Here is a 27,315-nt window from a genome sequence, read left to right as displayed (position 1 = left end):
TGGGAAGGAAAGAGAGGCTGTGGGGAGTTAAACATTCCTGAGGCCGTGCAGCCAGAAGTAGGAAGGGAAGGTCGACCTGCCCCACAGGCAGGGTTCTCCTCTCTACTCTACGTGTGCTGGTGATGCTGTTCCCCTGATGCTGTTCCCCTGATCACAAGATGGCCACGGCACCTACAGGCCTTGCATTTACCATTCAGGCACAAGAACAGGCAACTCCGGAGGAGGGAGATGCTCTCCCAGCGAGCCTGTGCCTTTGTGTTCCCACTCAGAACTTGAACCTGGATCTCACTGGGCGGAATTGTGTCGTTTTCTGCTGCCACCCACAGTGGTGTCTGATGGTACTGGTGAGCCCCAAATGCCATTAGAGCTCCATTCTTTGGGAAGAGGAACTAGCCGCTGTAGAAGCCTCAGATGAGACACCACACATCTGGAGGGACGAAGCTGGAGAGAAGAGGAAAGGCCAGGCGACCTAGAGTCTGAAAGGAGAAAACCAAGAACCAGAGGGTGAGGGTCATGCGATGACCGGGTGAATGAATGGCTCAGGAGACAGGCCGTCTCTGCTCACCTTCTGTAGCCAAGGCTAGCAGGCTGTGGACTGGATTCTGCCAAAGTTTTCAGTCTTGGAAGAAAGGAAAGAGAGAGAGGCAGAATCGCCACAGCCACTAAGCATCACCTGATACCCGGCACCTTTTCCACGTTCTTGCTGGGAGCTCAAACCCAACCTGAAGATCATTCTTATTGTATCACAGGTGAGAAAGCCAGGCCAGAGAAATGTGTGCTAGCAGGACCCAGTAAGTAACAGACAGGCCTGAAACCCCAGTGCACAGCCCAGTGCCACACGGTTGGCTCTGGTAAGACGCACAGTCCTCTTGGTTCTCCCCACTGCGCTCATCTCTCACCAAACAGCCACAGGATGTTTCGCCAGCGGGGAGGGTGTGGTGGTCAGGCTCCGCGTGGAAAGGGTTATTTCAGGTCGTGGTTTCAGATGTTTCTGACATAGCCCTTGGGTCCACTGATTCTGGGCGACAACAGCATATAGCAAAAACCTCTCACCACGCGATCGCCACGAGGCAGAGAAAGGAGTGTAAAAGAACCAGGGTTGACTACAGCTCACAAGAGCATGCTCCAGTGTCCTGTTTCCTCAAGTCAGGCACCACCACCTTCCTTCCACCACCCCTCAATAATGCCACTGTACTGTGAGTCCATCAAGAGATTGAGTATAGTGGTTATGTCAGAACTCTCAAGATCCCAGCATTTCCCCAAAGCCCGTCATCTAGCAACTCAGACCCCAGCATATGAGCCTGTGGGGACATGTCTCGTTCAAACCACAGTGGAAAGACTGTGAGCTACACACCCCCTCTGCTGCCACATCGCCAGTGTTCAGATGTCTCTGGGGGTTAAGCTGCGTCCAGGATGTACAGATGGGAGGAAGGGACCACACTCCAAGCATTAACCTCTCTGCCCTCATAGGTGACACCGTCCCCCCCATGCTCCAAGTGCTCCGAAGATCTGTCTTGGGGACAGCATGAAGCCATTTGGAATGGCCTGACATCCTGTTCCAGTTTTCAAAGAACCTTCCACTCTGATGCTAATTAAGGATGCCCTAGAGTTGGAACCTTGTCAGCTCAGGGTCTGGTGGCTTTATTAAAATCACAGATCAAGAACCCAGTTGAACGAGATTGTTCCCAGCTGCAATCAAAACTCTGCCACTTCTGTTCAATGGCTGGCCAATTTCCTGTCTCTACTACTTCCATTTAGTTCTTTTTCAAATCAAGCTTCCTTATTCCATCCTGCTCTGTCCTGTGCTGTAGGTTCCATCCGGTCCTCTCTAGTTTTTAGACAGAGTCAGCCTTCTGTTAAACAAGGCTTCTCTATGCCATAGTCAATCAATGGAGACCAATAATGCCAGAAAAGGCTGTGTCTGTGCCCAACATAGTTCTGTGGAGTCACTGTTTCTGTACAGCATCATGTTACAGCCATGCATGCAGCATTGACGTCACGCTAAGTGTTATAAGCTCTGGAGAGATGATTTAAAGTGTGGGATGTGTGAAGATTCTGTGCAAACACAGCACCAATGTATACAAAGGTTGAGCAGCTGTGGATTTTGGTGTCCACGAAGATCCAGAAGCCATTCTTCTGCTGACTCTGAGACAACCACACTTGTTCTTTGGATCGCTGTAGTCTCTGAGTTCCCACAAGTGTTCTACGCTTGCCGTCTCTGTCGTGATGATGCATCCCTGGCATGCTGTGCAGTTTCTTTGCTGTAAGCCTATGGTGAAGCTGCAGCCCTTGAGAGTCCCAGATAGAAGCAGGGTTTTGGAGTTCTCTCCCCGTCTTCACTATAGCCTGGAGAACGAAGATGGAATCCTAACCACTTTAAAATTCGCTTTTTAGAACTGAGTTTCCCATTTTATTCCTGGCAGAGGTTAATACTCACACCTTGGGGTAAAACCCCAGGCCTGGGAGTGCAATTTTTATCATCTTACGTCATTTGACCTCTGACATCTGCAGGAGCCTCTTGCAGGCTTAGCAAGCTGTCGTTTGTATGCCACACTTGTGGGCATTTTGTTAGCACCGTCTCCTGCTCCTCGGCTGAGCTAGAGGCTTCTTCTTACTTTCCTTTGTTCTTTTTCATGTTAAATTTTACCCATGATACCTGTTTGTAGATGGAAGGAAAATTTCCAAAATGCTTCAGGCCACCACCTTGCCCACTGACTTAAAAAAATATAGTCAATATTTACATAATTTATTTATTGATTAAACCATACTTTATAAGCATGCTCTGTGGACTAAGACCTGTGTTGTCTTAGTTTTATTGCTGTGAAGAGACACCATGACCATAGTAACTTATAAAGGAAAACATTTAATTGGAACTGGCTTACAGTTTGAAGGTTTATTCCATTATCATCATAGTGGGAAGCGTGGAGGCAGATGTGGTGCTGGAGAAGTAGCTCAGTGCTCTACATCTGGATCAGCAGCAGCAGGAAGAGAAAGTGACACTGGGCCTAGCTTGAGCATCTGAAACCTCAAAGTCCAACCCCAGTGACACACTTATTCCAAAAAAAGCCACAACTCCTAACTGTGCCACTGCCTATGAGCCTACGAGGGCCATTTTCATCCAAACCCCTACATGTACCAAATCCCTCAAGGACACAGAAATGGAATATAAACACCATATTCAGATGGTCTTCTGGCCCCAAGAGGCAGGTCCTGGCCACACATATTAGGGCATAAGTTTCATGGGCAGAGGGGCCACAAAACTGCTGCTGGTGCCTTCAGACTTGGAAGATCCCAAGTCAGACAGAAGTCCCCAAGTGTAAAAGGGTCTTAGGCCTCCTTGGGGTATAGAAGTGCCCAAGCGCACACTTGGCCCGGTTTTCACCTATTAGGATCAGCAGTCCTCCCAAGGGGAGTGTCCATGTAACTCCAGTCCCCAAGACTGGCCCCTCTCCCACCCTGCCTCACGTGAACCAAGGTCTTAGCTTCTTTCTCCATTCCCACAAAGCAGTCCACCTGGGTCCAGCAAAGGTTTTTGCCTCCAAGACTGTAGCAATGTGGTAAGGAGAGAAGATGCATTGCTGTCAGAAACAGCTGCAGACGGAGCATTTGTACCACCATGCATAAAACATTATTCAGCCTGATCAGCTGCTTCACTGCCCCTTCACCCAACTTAGACACAACCATACATACCCATCTCACTCCGGTTTCTCTCTCTCTCTCTCTCTCTCTCTCTCTCTCTCTCTCTCTCTCTCTCTCATTCCTTTCTATCAGCCAGTTCTCTTGGATAAATGCAAGAAAGTTTAACTTGAGCTGACTTGTGAAAACAAAATTAATTCTTAGAGCTAAAAAGCCTATGTATGTCCAACATCAGGTGTGGTTGAATCCAGGTCTCAAACAATGTCAACAGTCTGTTGGGATTGTCTTCACCTTCAGGCAGGTTCTCTCCCCCACCATGCAGAGTACACAATTTAATCCCTTGCCTAAGCCGCCCCATAGAAGTTCAGAACTCAGCCTCTGGGCCACCTTGGAAATATGCCCCACGTTGAATCCATCTGGCAGGCCAGGATAATTTGATGCTTTCATTAACCATATGCTCACTACTGTAACCACAGCAAGGCCTGCCCTCTTCTGGGACTAGGACCCTCACAAAGAGGACCATGGTGTGGACACATACATACAGACACCATAGCCTCATGGGAGCATGTGGACACATACATACAGATACCATAGCCTCATGGGAGCATGTGAACACATACAGGCAGACACCACATAGCCTCATGGGAGCATGTGGACACATACATACAAACACCACACAGCCTCATCAGCTCATGATCTCTGTCTTAGAGTTTTTATTGCTGTGAAGAGACACCATGACCATGGCAACTCTTATAAAGGAGAACATTTCATTGAGGTGGCAGCTTACAGTTCAGAGGTTCAGCCCATCCTCATCGTGGCAGGGAGCATGGCAGCATCCAGGCAGACATGGCACTGGCTACATCTTGAGCAGAAGACAACAGGAAGTGGTCTCTAACACTGGGAGTAGCTTGAACATAACAGTGACACACTTCCTCCAACAAGGCCACACCTACTCCAAGGCCACACCTACTCCAAGGCCACACCTAATAGTGCCACTCCCTTTGGAGACCATTTTCTCTCAAACCACCACAATCTCACAGCACAAATTCCCATCCTTGTCCCAGGAACAGCCTACCTGGGACTTTTCAAGGCTCTGGATAGCGAAGCCCAGGGAGAGACCTGGTCAGATATAACCCAGGCTCGTCCCCATGCCAGGTTTCCTGTCTGCGAATGCATAGAGGTTGCTGGGAGGACTCTGTGTCGCTCAGACACCTCAACACTTGCTAGGGAGCGTTAACAGACACATCATCATGCCCAGTGTCCCTCCCTAACTGTTCCCTCCAAGGAAACAGCAGACTTGGTGTTCTGTGACCCAGACCCAACCCAGACCCACACACAGCCAGATGGCAGGAACAGCTGAGTGGTGGCGAGGACATGTGGGTGGGTGCTAGCCTCAGAAATGCCTCAGAAGCTTGAAGCCAGACTGTCTCGAGTGGCCTGGAGGCCTGGAGGGCAGCACTGGCTCCAGGAAGTGTTATTCTGGCCCCGAGTGTGAAATCTGTGGTGCGGTTGTAGTCTTTCTGTCTCTTGAGACCCCCCCTGCCCAGCCGCCAGCCTTCAGAACACCTGGCTGGAGCTCAGATCCGGGAAAGGATACAGAACCCCCTTTCTCTTCCTACCACTGAGTGGGGCCAGAGGGCTGGCCTGGCCTCTGTGGCTTTGTTGTCAGGAGGTTGAAAAAGCCAGGAAGGGAGAGAGACAGAAGACAAACAGTTCAGTCTGCAGCCCTCCATGTAAGGCATACAAAGATGAGGCCATTCAAGGGTTACCTCCTTTCTTCTCTCCCACTGCAACAGCCTGCCTGATGTGGAGGCCACCAACCAGTCAGAAGGACAGAGAAAAGGACAAAGCGGGGCTGGGGCATCTGTCCTATTGTCCTTTGAGGCCATGTGGGTGGCTGCTGGTAGGAACAGGCCCTTCTTTCAGGGACAATGGAACAATCCCAAAGCAGAGACAAGCTGGGGAGAGGCCCAGGCTCAGAGGCCTGAATACCCCGAATTCAAATTCCAGCTTTTTCTATATGTTATGCAGGACCCAGAGGTGTTTTTCTCTCTGTCAGCTCAAATTCTTCATCCATTAAGTGGGGAAAACTTCTGTTCCTCAGTTTTGGTGTGCATTCTGTATGGGGAGGGGAGAGGCAGGACTGAGTTGTGGAGCATGACCCTAAGCAAGTCTTTCTTACTTCCAAGAGCCTGTCTCCTCATCTGTAAAATTAGGTGATGAGAACAATACTGGCCCCCACTTCTGAGTGTTTCTGCCAGGATGCTCCACAAACCAGATGACAGATCACACTAAAACCTCATTTTACCTATTAACCATATACAGGCCCTGTCTCCAGCAGCCAGATTCAGTGTTTAAATCTGGGGATGCCTTGCCCACTGCAAGTGGCTTTTCTCTGGGTTAATGCTTGACATTAAGGTTACATATCACTCGGGTCTTTCGATCTGGGCCAGGGAGACCCACTGCAGAACACAGGCTGACATGATATGCAGAACACAGAACTGACATGCTATTCAGAACACAGAACTGACATGCTATGCAGAACACAGGGCTGACATGCTATGCAGAACACAGGCTGACATGCTATGCAGCATACAGGCTGACATGATATACAGAACATAGGGCTTACATGATATGCAGAACACAGAACTGACATGCAGAATACAGAATTAACATGCTATACAGAACACAGAACTGACATGCTATGCAAAACACAGGGCTGACATGCTATGCAGAATACAGAACTGACATGCTATGCAGAACACAGGACTGACATGCAGAACATAGAACTGACATGTAGAACACAGAACTGACATGCAGAATACAGAACTAACATGCTATACAGAACACAGGGCTGACATGCTATGCAGAATACAGGCTGACATGATATACAGAACACAGGCTGACATGATATGCAGAACACAGGGCTGACAAGCTGTGCAGAGAAATTTGACCTAGATGAGGACAAGCCATAGAAGTTGGAGTAGGGAGTAGGCAGAAAGCCCCACATGCTGCCCTGTGGCTATCTTGGCTCTGTCTGTTTGCCTTGTGCCTATCCTAGCCCAACACTGCCTCCGGTGGCTGTCCTGGCTTCTACCCTGTGCCTAGCTCCCTTCCAGGCACTTCTGAGCTTCTCTAACCACAGCCTCTCTAGCCTATTTGCCATGGCATTCATAGCTCCAAGTGATCCAACCTCTGGCCTTTACTCTGCCACAGCTCACGGCATTGTGTCCACCCACCCACTCATCCCATGAGTCCACCACACCCTTCTGCAGCCCCTAGGTCAGTTTCCCATGGCATCACAGGTCTCTGACAGATATCCCATCCCACTAAAGCAGTTCCCTGCTGTCTCCATAGTCTATCCTTCCCATCATCCCTTTGTTCTGTGACAAACATATAACCTTAAGACCTTCCTTAAGTCTGTCTCCCTGGTGGGGCCAGCTAAGCTGTGAGGTCTGGGTCCATTCTTGGTAAGGACAGGGCTGCCCCACAATATGTTGTGGGGGATCAGAGGACAGTACCAGCAGTGTGCTGACCAGCTGGAAGTCCACGGGCCCCCACAGAACCCAGCAGAGATGTCCAGAAGACCCCCGGGCTATCCTCTATGCTGCCTTCTTTATGGCTCGTTTTCCACGTCTCCCTGGCAGCAGTCCTGGCTCTGCTTCCTGCTGTTCTTCTCCTGTTTTCATATGCTGGCCTCCACTTCCGGGAGGCTCCTCAGCTCAGGAAATACCTCACAGCAAAGGAAGCCACTGTGTAGAGCCCCCAGGACCTACAGGGAAGGCTCCAGTCCCATGTTGACACCGCCTGGTAGGGGGAAATCTGGCAGCGGGATACCTGCCATCCAAGGGTCCAGTGAGCCTTACGGCTTTGTGAAACGTCCAAGGTAGAACGACTTACACCACTGGAGGCTGAGAGAACGCCCCTGTGTCAATGTCCATCCATACCAGCAAAGGCCAAAGCCTGGAGCATAGTTAGTAATCAACCTGAAGATCCGAAAAGTAAAACAACCAGCCACTGGCTCATGCCTCAACCTCAGTCTGAAATGGCGATCCTGCCTCCTGGAATCTCAGATGAAGATTGCATGTTGAGACCTGTTTCCTCCCACTTTGTAATCCTCTCTAGGGCTGGGATTAAAGGCGTGCACCACTGTCATTAAAAGCATGCACTGCCTGGTTTCTATAGCAACTAGGATTAAAGGTGTGTGTTACCATAACCTGGTCTGTAAGACTGATCTGTGGGGCTGTTTTACTCTCAGATCTTCAGGCAGTCTTTATTTATTAAAATACATTTGAAATGCTACTACAGTACCCCTTTTGTCTAAAAAAAAATAAAAAGGCTATAAATTATATAAGGAAACTATATACAATAAGTACAATGACTATATACAATATATATAGTCAATAAATACATCAACAATGTCTAGTCCATTTGCATTTGACAAATTCAGAGAAAATATTTCATTCATATCTTGGAGAGTCTAAAGTCTTATTCCTAATTTACTTTCTATCATAACTCACTTTCTGTGTGTAGTAAACTATAACTATAGTTATCCAGTCTTCAACTCCCCCAGAGACCCAAGAAAGAAATAATATTAACTGGGTAAGCAGGAAGTGCAAGCAAGTGACCTCCAAAATATGTAATGACAGAAACAGCTGGCTGCCTGAATAGTCACCCAAAGTTCCTCTGCAACGTTGGGCATCCATCTTTACCCTACAGGCCTAGCACATTCGACAGACTTTTCTATGAAGCAGAATCTTTTGTGTCCTGCTTATCTAATTAGGACAGCATACTGTCAGCAGTCAAGGCAGGGGCATTTTCCTTGCCCAGTGGCTTATTTTTGCCACAAAGAAAGTAAACTCCATGTGGAGTTTCTTCAGTTCCCATTATCTTCTCTGAAGTAGATTGATTGGTGCTGCCAGGAGCAGGCATGACTCATTGTCATAAAAAAGAAGAACCTAAGTTATTAAAACATCTTAAATGCCATATTCTGTAGATCTCTGAAGTGTTTGAAGATGACCTATCTAAATTATATCTTTGACCTTGAAAACATAACTAATGTGACTACAAATTTGATTATACTAGGTGATTAACTGTTTGTCTGTATTTCTTTATCATTCTAAACAGTTGAGAATAGTAATTTTCAAGGACTAGGAATTTGCACTACATCGCTAAATGAGCTGTACAGGTGCAATACCTTAAACAAGATTAGACATGTATGTACAATATGTTTTAACAAAATTAATCCCAAATTTGTATGAATTTACAAAATTTGTATATAATATACAAAAGTAAAACCAATGTAAAACATTAAAAACTAATAGGCACTTTTAAAAAGTAGGTTTAATTATCTATCTTTTTATCTTATCATATCTATATCCTCCCTTTTCCTTTTCAAAGTATATTCAATAATCTACCTTTCTATCTTACCATATTTATAGCCCCCTTTTTTCTTTTCTTTTTTCCCTTTTTTCTCTCTTTCTTTCTATTTTTTTATTTTTTGGTTTTTTTGAGACAGGATTTCTCAGTAACTATGGAGCCTGTCCTGAATTCACTCTGTAGACCAGGCTAGCCTTGAGCTCACAGAGATCTGCCTGTTTCTGCCTCCTGAGTGCTGGGACTAAAGGTGTCTGCCAGTACTGCCTGGCCTTTTTTTTTCAAAACAAGAACCTCGAATCTAATTTCCTTTGTTTAGCTCTTTTCCTGATCATTATCCATAACAACTTGTAATCAACACATTAAACAAAACCAAACATTCATAATCCATTTTTTGGGAATGTGATCATAGTTTCTAGGCTACTTCCTGCTGATTGGGAACACTGATAATCCTATGGGAACCCAAAGAAAATTTAGGATTATGGTTCCAGTCCTTACTGGAGTATTCTGTGAGGCTGGATCATTTCAGCCAGCAGTCTTGAAGATGTTCTGGATATAGAACTCAGGGGAAACTGCAATAAACGTACCCTGAAATGGTGAATCATCTGGGTCATCTGTTCTCACTGGAGATTTTTCAGGGGGTCTTCCTTGATCAAACCTTACTTTTTAACCCAGAATGAATCCACAGCCTCTCACTTCCTATGGAAAGAAAAGCAAAACTTCTTCTCCAAAGTAACATATCTTTTGACTTAAATTTTTGTGGTGCCTGCACCACCTGGAACTGTGATCAGGCAAGAGCTTGGGAATTAAAGAACACACAGAGACACGGGTCACTCTTGAAGCAAGAATGCCAATTTTATGATGTTCCCAGGCAGCTTATATAGTGCTGTCCTTGACTAGTGGCCATGCCCTAGTTCTGGGGATTTTTCACTACAAGCCCACCAGAAACCACTTCCTTGCTCTCAGGAACTCATGAGGATCCCATGCCCAGAGCAGTTGCAAGCATAGAAAAACAAGTTGTTTACCTCCAACAGGCAAAAGGTCATAGAAAGTTCAGGGTCTGAGGATCTGCAGCTCCCAAAAAATTTTGAAGTCAAGGCATTTTGATCAAACCTTATTTTTCTTAATCCAGAATGAATCCACAGACTTTCACTTCCTGTGGAAACAAAAGCAAAATCTCTTCTCCAAAATAACATATCTTTTGACTTAAATTTTGAAGTCAAGGCATTTTCAAGATATATAGGTTGGATTAATCCAGCAGCATTAATAATCAAATGTCTTTTAGCACCTGTTGCTCCTTCCTCAGCAGTCCAACAATTCAAAGACAACACAATAGTATACAGTATCCAGATTCTCTGTGTATTTTCCATCTTTGCATGGAAGCTAAGCGGGGCGGAAGGGAGCTGGGAGTGCTAATTTTTGTCCTGAACCCAGATGACTAAATTTGGGTTCCGATTCCTAGAACAGGAATTCTAATCCCAGTCCTAGCCTGGCCACTACAAAAACCAAAAGCAAGGTCTCAGTGCCTTGCCCTGGCTTTGGTATAGCACAGTAATGTGTCTCTTGATGGCAAGGACAAGCTGCTATGGTTGCTATGGAGGGACTTGCAGATGTTTTAGGAAAGTCTTTACTTGCTTTCAGACAGAAGATTGATGCTGAGCCCAGGAGAGCTCAGAAGCAAGGCGGAGGCCTCTGGATGACAGGGGCCTCTGCCTATGGTTGTGTCCACCTGTGCCATGCTGTGGGCTCCAGAATGCATTCACCCCTCTATTTCCGTAGACCTCAGCCTTGACTAACAGGTCCCCATATTTCCAAGACCACCTTCTGGACAGAGAACCTTGCTGGAGCTTGTTTGCTACAGATGCAATCTAAGTAAATGACGGAGCACTAGAGGTGGCCTACCCTCTCCAGCTGGAATCTGGTTCTGTGGGGCTGAGGTGGGTAGAGGTGGCATGGGCACAGGACAGGAGCAGCATTTCTGAGTACCTGCTGTCCATGAGGCAGTGTGCCAGAGTTCTTGTCTACACAACCCCCTTTCACACTCCTCCAGTAGTGCTGTAAGAGGTTTAGTAATGATAATACTTGCAGCTGCAAGTCACATGAACCCAACACACAGTGGCTTAAATAATGACATTTGTGCCCTCGAATATAAAATCCAGGGGCAAATGGTTCTGACAGGTAAGATATGTTTCCAGAACATGCTTCTCCGCCTACCTTTATCCATTGGCCATCCTGTCTGTGGGATGACCACAGGGTTCTAGCAACTGGGGAGTTCATCCTAGGGCCTCAGGCAGCGCTGGGCAGAGTGTAACCTGGGAGCAAAGGTGAGGGCAAGGTTGTCGGTCAGTTAATCACATTCTGCTCTGACAAGCTTGGCAGAAATCATTACTTACCTCACAAGACAGAGCCCTGCCCCATGCTAGCTTGGGACAATCTATTAAGAATGAGTTTTCATTCTTAATAAGTTAAAGAAACCTTAAAAAAGGGTACTTCACACCATGAAGATTTCATGAAATTCTAAGTGTTTGAGAAGACTGTCTAAGGTTTTCTTAGCATACGGCCATGTTTGTCACCCAAGCATCTCGGTGGCTACTTTTGTGCGTCAATGGCCATGTATGCTTTAGAGCCTGAAGTGTTTTCAAGAAAGAGTCTGTCAGTTCCTAAATTAAATGCCAGTAGCTGGGCTGGGAGAGTACTTGCCCGGCATGTGCAGGTCCTGGGATGCATACATACATGGTACATACATGACAATACCCTCATGACTAGCATGCTGCCTTGGTGCCATCACCTCTGCCGTTGGGGCACCTTGTGTGTCCTGAGTAGAAATCTTGGATGAGGTAGGAACCAGCTTTCTGCCTCTCTTCCCAGTCCCCTCCCTCCTGTGATGTCAGTGGTCACTAGTCACCTCCCTACCCCCTCAGTTGCATTGTCCATGGATTCAGTCAGTGGCCAATCGCAATCTGAAAGTGGAAAATGCCAGAAGTAAGTAGTGTGTAAATTTCACATAGCACACCGTTCTGGGCAGTGTGATTGAATCCCATGCCGCCACTGTCATCCCTTTGCATATCCATGCTGCGTATGCAACCCACCCCCTAGTCACTCCACAGCCATCTTCATTGGCTGATGTTGGGGAGTTTGATGTCAGCTTAAACAAGCTAGTCACCCAGGAAGGGGAACTCTCATAATGCACCCAGCAGTTATCTGTGTAGCATTTTCTTGATTAACGATCGATACGGAAGGGTCCGGCTCTATGGGTGATGCCACACTAGGCAGGTGGCCCTGGGCTATGTAAGAAAGCAGGCTGAGCAAGCCGGGGGTGGGGATAAATCAGTAAGCAGCATGCCCATGGCCTCCGCTTCAGTTGCTGCCCTGACTTCCCTCAGTGATGGACTGTGACCTGAGACTTGTAAGACGAAAAGCCCTTTTATCCCCAGCTTGCTTTTGGTCATGCTCTTTATCACAGCAGCAGACACACGGGGCTTATTTTATTGCTGTAGTAACTATGTGGGATGCAAACCATTGCTCTTGACCTCTTGCTGTGCCTGGTTTATAGGCTATACCTACTTCCAGGTCTGCAGTGGAGGAAACCACACAATGAGCTTAGCGCCTGAGCAGTTGCAGGCATCTATGCACCGTGATGAGGACTCCCCCTCAATGCAGGGCTCTGCCTTCCGCTGTACGTGTTCCTGCACAACGTGTGTCTTCCACTTGCATGGATGGTACTTTGCACCCTCATGCTCCCTCCTCCTCTCCCTCCTCCTCTCCCTCCTCCTGTGCTCTTCATGTGCTCAGTGCTGGGTTTCAGCCCACGTTGCCTGGTCCCTCAGTACCGCTTCTCTTTACACAGTGCTCCACCCATCCCAGAGGGAGCCACCCCTCCTTAGATGACATTAAGTGAGCATCATCCTATGTGCCCCAGGAAGCCTTGTGTGGGGCAAATACCTGTGCCCTCTGACCGAGAATCACGGACAGTCCCCAGCGTGCTATGATGTGATCAGGTTCCTTTGCCTTGTGGCTTGTGCTTTTGAAATGAGTTGTCCACCCCGGGTCACAGATTCGTTTGCTGTGTGTTGTTCTATTTGCTTCTCCTCCGCACTCAGATCTCGAGCCCACCCTTTGAAGGGTGTGGACAGGGGTCATTCCAGTTCTCTCCGCATGGGACAGCCTGCTGTCTTCAGTCATTTGACCCAGAAACCCAGCTGGGCTTTTCGTCAGTTCCTCCTATTGGTTTCATCAGGCAAATAATTCCTTCCAAAATTTGGAGCTTTCTTAGTTTGTTTTCTGTTGTCATAACAAAATACCCAAGTTTGGGTGGTTTGTAGAGAACAGAGATTTATTTGGCTTAGGAAGCCCCAGAGTGTGGTGTCAGCATCTGGCAAGACCCTCACACTGCAGCAAAGGTGATGCGGGCCTCACATGGTAAGCCCAATAACCCTGACCATTCTAACAAAGTCACTAATTTCCCCATGGAGACTCCCCACATGATCTCATCTAATCCTAACCTCTCCGCAAAGGTCCTGCCTCCAAATACCATCGGCATCTTGATTTGGGGATTAAGTTCTCAACACACATTCAAACCACAGCAGGGGTGGCGTGGAGAATCTTGATTGTAGCATATTTTGTGTTTAGATGAAGAACAGAGTCCAATTCTGGGCTCATATCATTGCAGAAACACAAGCTTTTGCCACATTAGCATAGCAGGGAACTGAGCTAGTATCCCGCAAGTGGGAATTGCATTTCTGGGGGAAATGGGCACAAACTAGTCGCTTACCTTTAGCCTTTGTTTTAGATCCATGTCCATGACTGGCCTGTGCTGACTGGAGATGGGGTAGAAGTTTCTTCCCTTTCTCTCTGTGCTCACAAAAGTGGCACCAGAGTCATGTATGGCTACTGAGCACTTGGAATGTGAATGGTGTGGTTCAGTGGCTATAAAAATAATGAATTTGTAGCTATGTTTAATTTTAAATTATTCTAAATTTAAATGGCCAAACCTTTAACTGGTGGCTGCCATATTGGATGGTGTAGATCAGATTTAAACTGTGAGACCAATGTAGGGGAATAAAATGAGAAACAGAGATGACCTGTAAACAGGAAAGAAGCCAGGAGCAAGCACGGGAGCGGGCATCTGCTGGGTACTGACTGTGTGTCAAGTTCATAGAGCCCCTGCTCAGCCCCAATCCCTACCCCATAAGCTGGGGGCCTCCTTCCTCTAAAAAGATGGAAACCAAGCCTCAGGACTGACCCACAGTGGAGCCAAAACCACCACCCTGAGAGGTCCCAGAGAAAAAGGCAAGATAGTGGCAGGCCATGTGCAGACAGGGATCTTAGATAGTACCCTCCTAGGTCACAGATATGGTCTTATGGCTGACCAGCAGCCCCTTTGTGCCTGTCCACAAGATGTCCCCAACATGAAACAGGCTGGCCAGGAAGACACAAGGCCAAGATCGGGAAGCAATCAGGACCAAGGAGAGGCTTCTCCACAAGGACGCTTTGGAGGCCTGTGGGAGAATGACTACAGAAAGGGCTTCTCACACCCATGGTCCTGTCAGGAAAACAAGCCCCTGAACCCCTCTCCTACGAAGCTTCCACATGGCCAGATAGACATTGGTACATGAACCACTTCCACGGCAATGATCTAAGATCAGAGCTGAACTCTGCATTGTGAGTGGACAATTTCCTGCAGTTATAATATGCAGAGGATTTTCAGTATAATCTTCAGGGGATTTTCAGTTATAATATGCAAAGAATATTCTGAGAACACAAGGCTGTGTGAGTGGAGGCGCTATGCTTTGTTTTGTTTGGAATTCCCCAAGAGTTGCTCATCATTTCCCAACCACACCACAGATGGTGGAAGCTGTGTCCTTACTGCTGAGGGACACTGTAGCTTCTGACACTATGTCTCCATGAGTCTGTGTGTCTACCTGCTATCTTACTATCTGAATATGTTTCCTTAGCCTGTGTTTCAAAATGTCAGATATAGCCGGGCAGTGGTGGCACACACCTTTAATCCCAGCACTCAAGAGGCAGAAGCAGGCGGATCTCTGTGAGTTTGAGGCCAGCCTGGTTTACAAGAGCTAGTTCCAGGACAGGCTCCAAAGGCTCCAAAGCTACAGAGAAACCTTGTCTCCAAATAAAACAAAACAAAATAAAAACAAAAACAAAAACAAAATGTCAGCTATGTAAAGAATGCCAACAATATCCAGGTAATATTGCCCTGACTCTTCAGTTCAGACTTGCCCATTCTGTGTAGTGTCTGAAAACTTCATTATACCTGAATATTTCATATTGGATTATAATATGAAATTATTTTCCCCACTTAAGTTACAGTATCATGGCATTAATCTGTCAAAATAAAAAGTGGGCTATTTATCCAGCTTGTTTTGAGAAAGCAGAGAAATGCTCTCCAATGTCTAAGTTAGTCAGCTTTCTATGATGAAAACCAAGTACCTAAGAAACGCTTGGGGTTCGGGCTGGGTCGGGGTAGAGCATGGGTTCAGTATACATGAGGCCCTCTGTCCAGTCCCAGAAGATGGAGGAGGGGTGCTTGGCTCCTGGCTATGGTTATCCATGTTCATTGTTGGTTAGCCGTGCTGGTTGACCTGTGGTGAGAAACTTAACTTTTAGCTTTTGGGTTAGATCCACGTCCATGACTGGACTATGCTGTCCTGACATGAGCTAGAAGTTTCCTCTCTTTCTCTCTGTGCTCTCGAAAGTGGTGCCAGAGCCAGGTTTGGCTACCAAGCACTTGGAATGTGTTCAGCGTGGTAGGGTGGCTAAAGAAATGGATTTGTAAGTTTGCTTGTGGGTGGGGGACCAGGAAGCAAAGAAAAAAGGAAGGAATGGGATCCCAATAATACCACCCCCAGGAGCACACCCCAAATTACTTTATCCCATAAGGCCCTGCCTCCTAAAAGGCTCCATCTCCTCCCAGTAGAGGTAAACTGGCACCAAGTCTTCAACACATGGGCCTCTAGGGAACATTTCAAATGTGTGCCTAGCAGCACCGTGGCTGCAGTCTATTAGAGTCAGGGTATGCCGCTCTCCACTCTCTGTGTAAAGGAAGCCTGTCTGGGAAAGAGCCCCATTCCATGATGCCCCAAACTGCTTGTTACTAGTATTTGGGCATTTGCTAACCTCAGACTCTGCCAGGGCCCTAGCCATGTTAGTCACACGTATGGAGTGCCTGATATTCTCACCATTTCCCCTTTAGGTCGGCGCCTGCCTCTCTCTCTCTCTCTCTCTCTCTCTCTCTCTCTCTCTCTCTCTCTCTCTCTCTCTCTCTCTGTCTGCAGTGCTGACATAGAACCCAGAAGCTCACACATACTAGACAAACTCTACCCCTGGCCTATACCTCTAACCCAGCTTAAATAATTTTTATTTTTATTTTGTTTTGGGGTTTTTTTTATTTGGTTGGTTTTGGTTTTGGTTTTGATTTTGGTTTTTGGTTTTTTGAGACAAGGCTTCTCTATTGCTTTGGAGCCTATCCTGGAACTAGCTCTTGTCGACCAGGCTGGTCTCAAACTCATAGAGATCTGCCTGCCTCTGCCTCCCAAGTGCTGGGATTAAAGGCGTGTGCCACCACTGCCAGGTTCTTAAATAATTATTAAAGGAAGTCATATCATATCACACCTATAAATTTTAAAAGATAATAAAATAAACAAAACTAATGTGCTCACTATTTTAGGAGACATTGAAGTAAATGATTAGCTAGAAACACACAGTCTGTTTGTTCACCTGGGTGCTCCCTGAACTCACCCCAAACATCAGTGAAGGCAGGTAGTCCACTCCTTCATTTCATCATCATAGGACCCCCCAGTGTCCAGCCCAGAGTAGAGCCCCATCATCGTTCACTGGTGAACAAGTCGGGAAATGAAATGAGGAGATCAGAGAGGGTGAGGGAGCTGTCGAGTTCACACAGCAAAGCCATGGTCTCCTCCAGGGTGGCAGCTTCTGAGGCCTCTTGGCATCACAGAACCAAGGCTGGAAGGGAAATACAACATCTGGCTACTGTCAGACTGTTTAAGCCCTGGGCTGGCAGCCAGATGTGGCCATAGACTGCAACATGAAAGCTATCAGAGGCTCAGTAGCATTCCAGGAGGGGTGGATGTGGCCAGCTGGAGGGAACACCCAGCAACACAGAAGACCTGGGTCTAAGGAAGAGTGGAAGTCACCAGAGTTCATTTCTCCAGGACCATTACACCACCAGGGAGGCTCCAACAAAGCCTTCTGGGCCACCGGCATCCTGACATCTACCAGAAACACCCTCTCTCTGCTGAGGATACCAAAGGAGAGGGGTACTCAGTGAAGTAAGGGTCCCCCTAGGGAACACAGACAGGGAGTACAGGGTGTCTTCTGGGGACCTAACAAGGGCTTCTACAGCTGTGTTGACTTTGGAGGACCCAGTTGAAGCCCGATCAGCAGACAGGAGCCACATGGGACCCTCATGATTCTCAGAAAATGATTCTGCCTCTGCCAGCCTGGAGTTCTTGGGAAATCCAAAAGTTTTTCCTTGCCTCACTCCCTTGCCAACACTGCCTTGGGGGTCTTCTTCCCAGATTCACGTGTGTGACCTGTAGTCCCCAAAGCTGGCCATGGCTACGTTGTGTCACCCTGGGGCTTCCTTTCCCTTCAGTACAGCTTAGGGGGCATCCTGGAGAATTAGGGTCCTCTCTGAGGTAGGCAGAGTTCTCTGTGCCTCCATTTCCTTCTCTGTGAAATGGGAACAGCGACATTACTTATTGTTATGGTTGAAATATGAAGTGTTTGAACACTTAGTCCCAAGATGTCTAGGGGGCCTATGAACCCTTAAAGAATGAAGCTTAGCTGGGAGAAGTTGTTGGGTTGTTGGGGCGGGGGAGTCGGGGGAACTAGTTTTCTGTGAACTTGACATAAGCTACAGTCATTTGGAAAGAGGGAACCTCAACTGAGAAAATGTTCTTACCAGATCTGCCTGTTACAAGCCTGTGCTGCCCTTTCTTATTTAGTGTTTACTCTGGGAGAGGTCTTTTAGGTCAATCTACTTATTAGCTAACTCTCACATCTTGATTAACCCATTTTTCTGATCTATTTTAGCCATGTGACTCAGTACCTTTTTCAGTGGGGCAGCTTACATCCTGCTGCTTCAGTGGCCTGGGCAGGAGTGGGAGGAATCAGCTTCCTCCTTCCCAGAATTCTCCTGCTCTCCTTGCATCATTTCCACTTCCTGTCTGGTTTTCCCACCTACACCTCCTGCCTGGCCAATTAGCATTTATTTAAAACATAATTGACAGAATACAGACAATTGTCCCACACCACTTCCCCCTCTTTTTTTAAAAAAAAAAAAAAACAAAGGAAAATATTCATCGTCCATTTTTTGGGAATGTGGGCGTAGTATTCCAGGCTACTTCCAGCTGGTTAAGGGCGCTGATAATCTTATGGGGACCTAAAGAAAATTTAGGGTTATAATCAAGTCCTGACTGAAGTATCCTGTGAGTCTTGATCATCTCAGGCAGCAGTCTTGAACCTGTCCTGGATGAAGAACTCCGACATCTGGGCCATCTGTTCCTACCGGAGATTGCTCAGGTGGTCTCCCTTGGTCAAAGATGATTTTTCTTAACTCTGAATAAATCCAGAGCCTCTCATTTTCTGTGGAAACAAAAGCAAAATCTCTTCTCCAAAGTAACATACCTTTTGACTTCAATTTTGAAGCCAAGGTATTTTCAAAATACCTATCTTGGATTAATTCTGCAGCATTTATAAGCAAATATCTTTTAGCAGCTGTTGCTCCTTCCTCAGCATTTAAACAATTCAAAGAGAGCATAATAGCATACAGAATCAAGATTCTCTGTGTATTTTCCATCTTTACGTGGCTTTATTTTAACCTCTATTTCTTTATTTTTACTTTTAACTTTTGGCTTTTTGAGACAGGTTCTCTGTATATCTTTGTCCTGGAATTCCCTCTGTAGACCAGGCTATCCTTGAACTCCCAGAGATCCGTCTGTCTCTGCCTCCCCAGTGCTGGGATTAAAGGTGTGTACCACCACACCCAACTATTCTCTTTCTTTCTTTTTTATTTTAAGGCTGTAAACATTTTTTTCAAGCCTGCATATATTTTTAACACACTGTAAACCATTTAGAAGTTTTTTTACTCTTTGAATCTCTCTTTACTGTATATCTCTCTTTTTCTGACCACATGGGCCTTTAATTTGCTAAGGAATATAGAGAAGACAACATTCAAAAGCTCCTATGGTATTTCAAGGTCCTTGCCAGGAAGCAAGCTGCAACAATGTTTCCATAGTCAGGACTGCCTGCTTGAAAGAGTCAGAGTTTTCCCTGGCCGGAAGGCCCAGAAAGCTGGCATTTTAAAACAGCACAGGTTTTTTTCCCCGCTTCAGCTGAAAACTGAAATGCTTTACTCTAGTCTTTCCCAAGCATTCTCAGACTTTCTGTGGATGCAGTTATCCATGTGGGCACAATTATGTAACATGAGTGGGGCCTGTTTGTTTGTGTTTTTCTGTCCCACCCGGATCCCCCAGCCTGTTTAGCCCCAATAAAAATCAATCACACAGCAGATCTCAATAAGTTATAATGCTGATTGGCCCATTAGGTCAGGCTTCTTACTGGCTAACTCTCACATCTTGATTAACCCATTTTTCTGATCTATGTTAGCCATGTGTTAGTCTTCTGCTGTCACTTTAAGAACTAATCACGCCCACCCCAGCCACTTCTGACCCCACCTCCCCTCGCTGCCATCTTCTCTCGCGTGTGTGCGTGTGTGTGTGTGTGTGTGTATGTGTGTCTTTGTTTTCTCTATGTTTGTCTATGTTTCCCTTTCTTTAAGTAATAAATGTCTAGCTTTATGTATAGCCTTATGTCCATTTACTCTGCCATCCACCGCATCCAGCCACCTGACTCTGCTGCTCGCCCGGGGACCTTGACTCTCCCGGCCGCATGGCGCTGCCACTTGCAGCTGCTCCACAAGCTGTCCAGGACATCCCACTATGGTATTATTTTTAAAAAGAACAATAATGTGGCTCAGTACCTTTTTCAGCGGGGCAGCTCACATCCTGCTGCTTCAGTGGCCTGGGCAAGAGAGGGAGGAATCATCTTCCTTCTTCCCAGAATTCTCCTGCTCTCCTTGCATCATTTCCACTTTCTGTCTGGGTTTCCCACCTACACCTCCTGCCTGGCCAATCAGCGTTTATTTAAAACATGATTGACAGAATACAGACAATTGTTTTTGTATCCACAAAAAGCCTGAGAAAGCTTGGAAAAGACTAGAGTAAAGCATTTTGGTTTTCAGCCGTAGCAGCAAAAAAAGCTGTGCTGTTTTAAAATGGCGGCTTTCTGGGCCGTCCTGCCAGGGAAAACTCTGACTCTTTCAAGCAAGCAGTCCCGACTATGGAAACACTGTTGCAGCTTGCTTCCTGGCAAGGACCTTGAAACGCCTTAAGAGCTTTTCAGTGTTGTCTTCTCCATATTCCTTAGCAAATTAAAGACCCATGTGGTCAGAAAAAGAGAGATATACAGTAAAGAGAGATTCAAAGAGTAAGAAAACCTCTAAATGGTTTACTTTCTGTTAAAAATATATACAGGCTAAAGGTTAAAGTTCTCAAAATAAAAAGAAAGAAAGAAAGAAAGAAAGAAAGAAAGAAAGGAAGAAAGAAAGAAAGAAAGAAAGAAAGAAAGAGTAGCCTGGGAGGCAGAGACAGATGGATCTCTGGGAGTTCAAAGATAGATAGCCTGGTCTACAGAGGGAATTCCAGGACAAAGATATACAGAGAACCTGTCTCAAAAAGCCAAAAGTTAAAAGTAAAAATAAAGAAATAGAGGTTAAAATAAAGCCACGTAAAGATGGAAAATACACAGAGAATCTTGATTCTGTATGCTATTATGCTCTCTTTGAATTGTTTAAATGCTGAGGAAGGAGCAACAGCTGCTAAAAGATATTTGCTTATAAATGCTGCAGAATTAATCCAAGATAGGTATTTTGAAAATACCTTGGCTTCAAAATTGAAGTCAAAAGGTATGTTACTTTGGAGAAGAGATTTTGCTTTTGTTTCCACAGAAAATGAGAGGCTCTGGATTTATTCAGAGTTAAGAAAAAATCATCTTTGACCAAGGGAGACCACCTGAGCAATCTCCGGTAGGAACAGATGGCCCAGATGTCGGAGTTCTTCATCCAGGACAGGTTCAAGACTGCTGCCTGAGATGATCAAGACTCACAGGATACTTCAGTCAGGACTTGATTATAACCCTAAATTTTCTTTAGGTTCCCCATAAGATTATCAGCGCCCTTAACCAGCTGGAAGTAGCCTAGAATACTATGCCCACATTCCCAAAAAATGGACGATGAATATTTTCCTTTGTTTTTTTTTTTTTTAAAAAAAAAGAGGGGGAAGTGGTGTGGGACAATTGTCTGTATTCTGTCAATCATGTTTTAAATAAATGTTAATTGGCCAGGCAGGAGGTGTAGGTGGGAAAACCAGACAGGAAGTGGAAATGATGCAAGGAGAGCAGGAGAATTCTGGGAAGGAGGAAGCTGATTCCTCCCTCTCCTGCCCAGGCCACTGAAGCAGCAGGATGTGAGCTGCCCCGCTGAAAAAGGTACTGAGCCACATGGCTAACATAGATCAGAAAAATGGGTTAATCAAGATGTGAGAGTTAGCTAATAAGTAGCCTGACCTAAAGGGTCAATCAGCTTTATAACTTATAGAGATCTCAGTGTGATTTTTCTTTGGGACTAAACAACTGGGGGGCAGGGCAGGACAGAAACACAAACAAGCAGGCCCGGCCTTTCATGTTGCACACACCATCCCCCTCTATCCTCCCCTCCACACCATCCTCCCATACCCTCCCCCCAACACCCTCCCTCCACACCATCCCCCCCACCCTCTCCTCCACACTCTCCCCTCCATACCATCCCCCCACCATCCACCTCACACCCTCATCCCCACACACTCCCCTCCATACTCTCCCCTTCACGCCCTCCCCTCTCTATCCTCTCTTCCACATCATCCTCCCCCATACCCCCCACTCCAGCACGGATTATAGCTCCTCAAACCTGGCGCCCAAATGCATCCTTTAAGTTGTCTCTGCTAATGGTCTGTCACAGTGACAAGAAAAGAAAGTAACAGCTGGAGTCCTGGACTGTGACAGAAATGTCCATGTGCTAAAGAAGCTGCGGGGCACAGGAGCTGCTGCAAAGCAAGAGGCATGGGCATGCTGGGTGGTGGTAGCGCATGCTTTTAATCCCGGCAGAGGCAGGCAGATCTCTGAGTTCAAGGCCAGTCTGGTCCTACAGAGTGACCAAGACAGCCAGAACTACATAGAGACCCCTGTCTTTAAATAAATAAATATGGTTATTTTATGTCAGTTTTTTTCTTCATTATCTGACCTTGTATACATGGAAAACAAACATCCCAAATATAGGAACCTTGGAGTACCAAGGAGACTGACAGGGAATGAAGTGGGTTTTCCAAATCCCAGAGAGAGGAAGATTCCTCAGTTAGAGGCTTTCATGGCCAAGACATAGAATGTTTAATTACATACTTTTAATTAATAAGTGTGTGAAAGTATGGTGGGAAGAAAGAAGAGTCTGTGAATCTAGCTAGCCCAGTGGTATGTCTGTAATCCTGACATGGACTACAACAGTGAGATGCTGTCTCTTTAGAAAGCAAAAGTGACAGCCGGAGAGACGGCTCAGGAGGCAGAGCGCCTGACCGCTCTGCCCGAGAACCCGAGTTCGATTCCGGGCCCGGCACCACATGTAGTTCCATGACCGTCAGTCAGCGCCGCCCGGAGGCCTACAGAACAACCCACACACAGTCTCCCACCATCCACCGTAGATCCGCGTAGAGTAGTGGGCAGAAAGAAAGAAAGAAAGAAAGAAAGAAAGAAAGAAAGAAAGAAAGAAAGAAAGAAAGAAAAGTGAAACATGTAAACTTCCGAAAATTCCACACAGGCTGGGGAGATGGCTCAGCCTTGAAAAGCACGGGCTGCTCCTCCATGGTTCTCACAGACACCTGTAACTTCAGTCCCAATGGGTGCAAGACCCTTTTCTGATGTATAGACACCCTCTATGTGGTGTATAAACATACATGAAGACAAAACGTCCATATTTTTAAATTAATTAAAAATCCACCCACTCAGACTGGAGCGATGGTGAACCAGTTAGGAGCACTCATGGTTCTTGCCGAGGACCCAGGTTCAGTTTCCAGCATTCATCTGGTGACTCACCATCTGTAGCTCTAGTCCCAGGGGCTCCCACACCCTCTTCCAGCTTCCTTGGACACCAGGCACATGTATGGTACACAGATGTATTCAGGTAAAACACTTATTCACATAAAATAAAAATAGGGGCTAGAAAAATAGCTCAGCAGTTAATGAGCCCTGGCTGCTCTTCCAGAGGACCCAGGTTCAATTCCCAGCACCCACATGGCAGCTCACAACTGTCTATAACTCCAGCTCCGGGGCTGGCACAGACATACATGCAGGCAAAACACCAATGCACATAAAATAAAAATAAATTATAAAATAAAAATAAATATTTTTTTAAATATCAACCATCTTAAGTCCAGAATTAGCTAGCTCAGCCTCTAAAGATGTTGGGGCTCTTACCTAACTACTGGGCAGTTCTCTCAGATGCTTGCTCATGACCACAATATGACTATTGCTACCCCAAGTACAGCATTACCACATGACTGCCCAAAAGCCAAAAGGGCATTTCCTTTCCCGTGATTCTTGTAGGGTGGACACTAGTCTTGTAGTGTTTGCAGACTTGCTTTGCATCTCATTCTCTAAAGTTGGGTTTCATGTCTGTTCCCTGTTGGCAAAGAAAACTGGAACATACCTCAATATTCTTTCTGACTCATGGGAGCCTGACTTTGCCAAGACAATGGTGGTGAATCATGGGTGGCTTACCTGTGCAGAGTAAGAAATATCTCAAAATCTATCTCCTCCCTGCCCACAGGTCGGAGGGACCTTGGCCCCTAAACCCCCCACAAACCAGTATACATCCAGTAAACAAGAATGGCGAACCTGAGACCAGAGGAACCAGAGAAGAGGACGCCGCTCCAGGGGGAGCCCAGCAGTCAGACGCCTGCTTAGGGAGCAGAGACACGGATGAAGGTCAGTCCCCAAGTGCCCAGCCTGCTGCCAGGCCCATGGTCAGTGAGGTCATGCCTCATCCCTGCTCTCAAGGGCCGAAGCATCCACGCCACTGTCAGACTCCAGACAAACCCCACCCTGCCACTCAGACTGGTTTCCAGTCCCCTGAAAGGTTCATCTTCTGGTCTTCCCAAGAACCCGACACTTGGGAATCTAGCATGCCGAGGACTGGGTCTCTGTCCTTTACACCCGGGCTCAGAGCCCTGCCACCTACCCTGCCTTCAGCACCATGACAATGCAGATGAGTGACGGGGGAGGAATCAAGGGAGGGACATATGCTGTCAATATTAGGAACATTGTCATGACAGTGGAGCCCTAAGAACCCATGGGGAAAACAGGTAGGGAAATAGGTGTCCAGAGCCAGGAATCCCTGATGTCTGAGTCAAAAGGCTTCCCAGGTCTCCCATGAGCTAAGGTCTCATTTTGGTTTTAAATACTACTTCAACTAGGGAAGTCTGAAAGTGTCCCGTCAGTCAGCACAAACTACTCCGACTAAAAGGAAAGTATGGGATCTCAGAAGAGCCCATAGATTTGAAGCCACCTCTAAGGCCTGGCCTGCTCCCCTTACCCTGATGTCAGTCACACTCAGAAGGCATAACTTCCCTGGCTCAGCCCATATCCTAGCCCCCAAGTGCAACATGAGGAGGGCCTGTTTGTTTGTGTTTCTTTTCTGCCCAGTCCCCCCAGCTGTTTAGCCCCAAAAAAAATAACACAGAGGACTCTTTAAGTTATAAAGCTGATTGGCCCATTAGGTCAGGCTACTTATTAGCTTATTAGCTAACTCTCTCATCTTGATTAACCATTTTTCTGATCAATGTTAGCACTGTGGCTCAGTACCTTTTTCAGCGGGGCAGATCACATCTTGCTGCTTCGATGATCTGGGCAGGAGTAGGAGGAATCAACTTCCTCCTCCCCAGAATTCTCCTGCTCTCCTTGCATCATTTCCACTTCCTGTCTGGTTTTCCCACCTATACCTCCTGCCTGGCCAATCAGCCTTTATTTAAAACATGATTGACAGAATACAGACAATTCCCCCGCACCACCCAAGCATAGAACTGGAAGATCAGCCCTCATCTGAGTTCATTTTGGCCATACACTCACTGACTCCCACATTGTCTTCTGAGGGGTCCCAGCTCTTCCAGAACCTTTACTGTGGCTAGAGAGGACTGCCTCTGACTGGCACAGCCTGACGGGTACCCAGAACTGGCATAGACAAGGGTCAGGGTCTCTAGGGGACTTTGGTATGCTCCTGGGGACAACAGCTTTGCCTGGGCTATAGGACAGAGCCGCTGTCACCATCCACTTCAGTCAAGATGGAGTTCATCAAAGCTGTTGGGGACCACAGGCCGCATATTGGACACCTCTTCTCCCACAACCCCCCAAACTGAGAGCTGAGAGTCTTTCTGGCCTGATGCTAACATCCCACAAAACCCTTATCCAGTTCCCTAATCCAGGTCACATGTCCTGAAATGGAACTGAGGCTCAATCCTGACACGACAGATGCACCCTCACGTGTCGCCTGAGGAAACAGAAGATGTCAGGGCTGTATCTCAGGGATTCACATGCAGTCTCCCAGGGCCCTGGGCCAGGAACGGGAAGGGGACAGTGCCACCCGTGCCTCACGTCATACATGTTCCTGGGGAGGGCTGGATGGTCCTCACAGAGGATGTGTCTCCCCAGCAGAGGATGAGCAGCTGTTCCGCTCTGTGGAAGGCCAGGCCGCCTCTGAGGATGAAGAAGAAAGGTGGCGAGAACAGTCCAGGCCCCCACAGGCCCATGCTGAGGTATCTGTGGTGCAGCCCTCAGGCTGTGTGAGCAGGTAAGTGGCTGGATAGCTCTGACCTGGCAGTGAAGACTAAGAGCACAGACCCACGCACCACCACCACCACCACCACCACCACCACCACCACCACCCCGCGCCCAGAAGGCAGCTTCGCCTTGCAGGGCCCTTCACACAGCTTCAACATGAGATGCTGACAGTTGTAGAGTACAGACATCCTTGGCCCCTCCTGGGAGTGTAGCTCAAAAGTGGGAAAATTGTCCCCCCAAGTGCAAGGGTGAAATGAGAAGACCGTGGAGAGCCTAGCCTGTGGGTGGATTTAGTCCCCACCAGCCATGACTCCCTGGATCCCCGACCCAGGACCTCTTCTATTCCTGTCACTCTGCAGGTTTCCGTCACTTCCTACAACACAGTTCAAAGCCCTCCTCCCTCCCCAGCCTGGCTCTGAGCTGCTTTCTCAGCTACCCACAGGTGTTGCCCTTGTACCATCTTAGAGGACGATAAAAATGAGCTCAGTGACCATGGGTAATTCAAAAAATTGCCTGGTTTTTCTGGGCCTCAGTCACCTTGTCTCAAAGATGGGTCTGTAACACTGTCTGCAAGGACATGAGGTTAGGATGTAAGATGCTCTCCGGGACAAGATTAGTACACTGTAAAGTGCTGTAGCTTTCAGGGGTGGATGTATCACCCATTCTTTATGTCCATACAAAACACTTGCTAAGTACCTGTTTGTGTGCCAGGCAAAACTTGAACCACTGAGAAAACAATAAACAGATGGCTGCCTTGCTGTCGTGGGCCCCCTGCTGTAGGGAGGAAGGGGAGCAAGTGTGAAGACAAGGCAGTGGAGTAGAGCTGGAGGCAATTCTGCCAAGCAATGAGAAGGGTCCAGGAAGAAACAGAGACTTTGGGGCATGCTGGAGAGCCTGGGCATTGGCTGGGCAGGCTGAGTGAGGGGGATGGGAGGAACACCTCCGGCAGTCCCTCTGAGAAGCCAAGGAGCCCCAGGAAGATGCTGAGCAGACAGGTCCCATGCCAGCATCTGCTTGCAAGGCTGGAACATGGGACAACAGGTCCCCACAGTGCTGGCTTCTCCTCCCCTGCAGGTGTGATGAGCAGACAACTGAGAAGCTCAAGACTCCCTTTGGCCGCTGTGATGGTGCTGACCACGTCTGTAACCTAGAGCTGGAGACCCATGTCACCAGGCTCGGGGAACAACTGCAGACCCTCGGCTGCAATGGAAAGACCCTGGGGACACCGGAGGAGGTCAGCATGACCCTAAGGTCCCAGGTCTTACAGCTGGAGGGACTTGCAGCCATAGCCCACTCACAGAGCTGTGAACAGGACACAGGAGATGCGGTCTCCTCTCGCTTCGCTTT

General features: G+C 47.2%; 1 protein-coding gene across 2 annotated transcripts in view; it reads left to right on the top strand.

Moving 5' to 3' along the window:
- Positions 1-27,315, top strand: part of Efcc1 (EF-hand and coiled-coil domain containing 1) — a 41,285-nt gene that overhangs the window by 3,571 nt on the left and 10,399 nt on the right. Inside the window, exons 3-5 of one of the 2 annotated variants that reach the window (XM_085690610.2) lie at positions 23,963-24,120; positions 25,843-25,978; positions 27,043-27,202. In XM_085690610.2, coding sequence (XP_085546736.2) covers positions 23,963-24,120; positions 25,843-25,978; positions 27,043-27,202 — 454 coding nt within the window. Of the gene's footprint in view, positions 1-23,962; positions 24,121-25,839; positions 25,979-27,042; positions 27,203-27,315 lie in introns of both variants that reach the window. The other variant, XM_085690609.2, reaches the window with a different exon arrangement.

This window comes from Myodes glareolus, chromosome 6, assembly GCF_982192425.1.
Source record: "Myodes glareolus chromosome 6, mMyoGla1.1, whole genome shotgun sequence".
Lineage (NCBI taxonomy): Eukaryota > Metazoa > Chordata > Mammalia > Rodentia > Cricetidae > Myodes > Myodes glareolus.
Note: the sequence above shows the minus strand (reverse complement) of the source record. Positions and strands in the feature narration are given on the sequence as shown.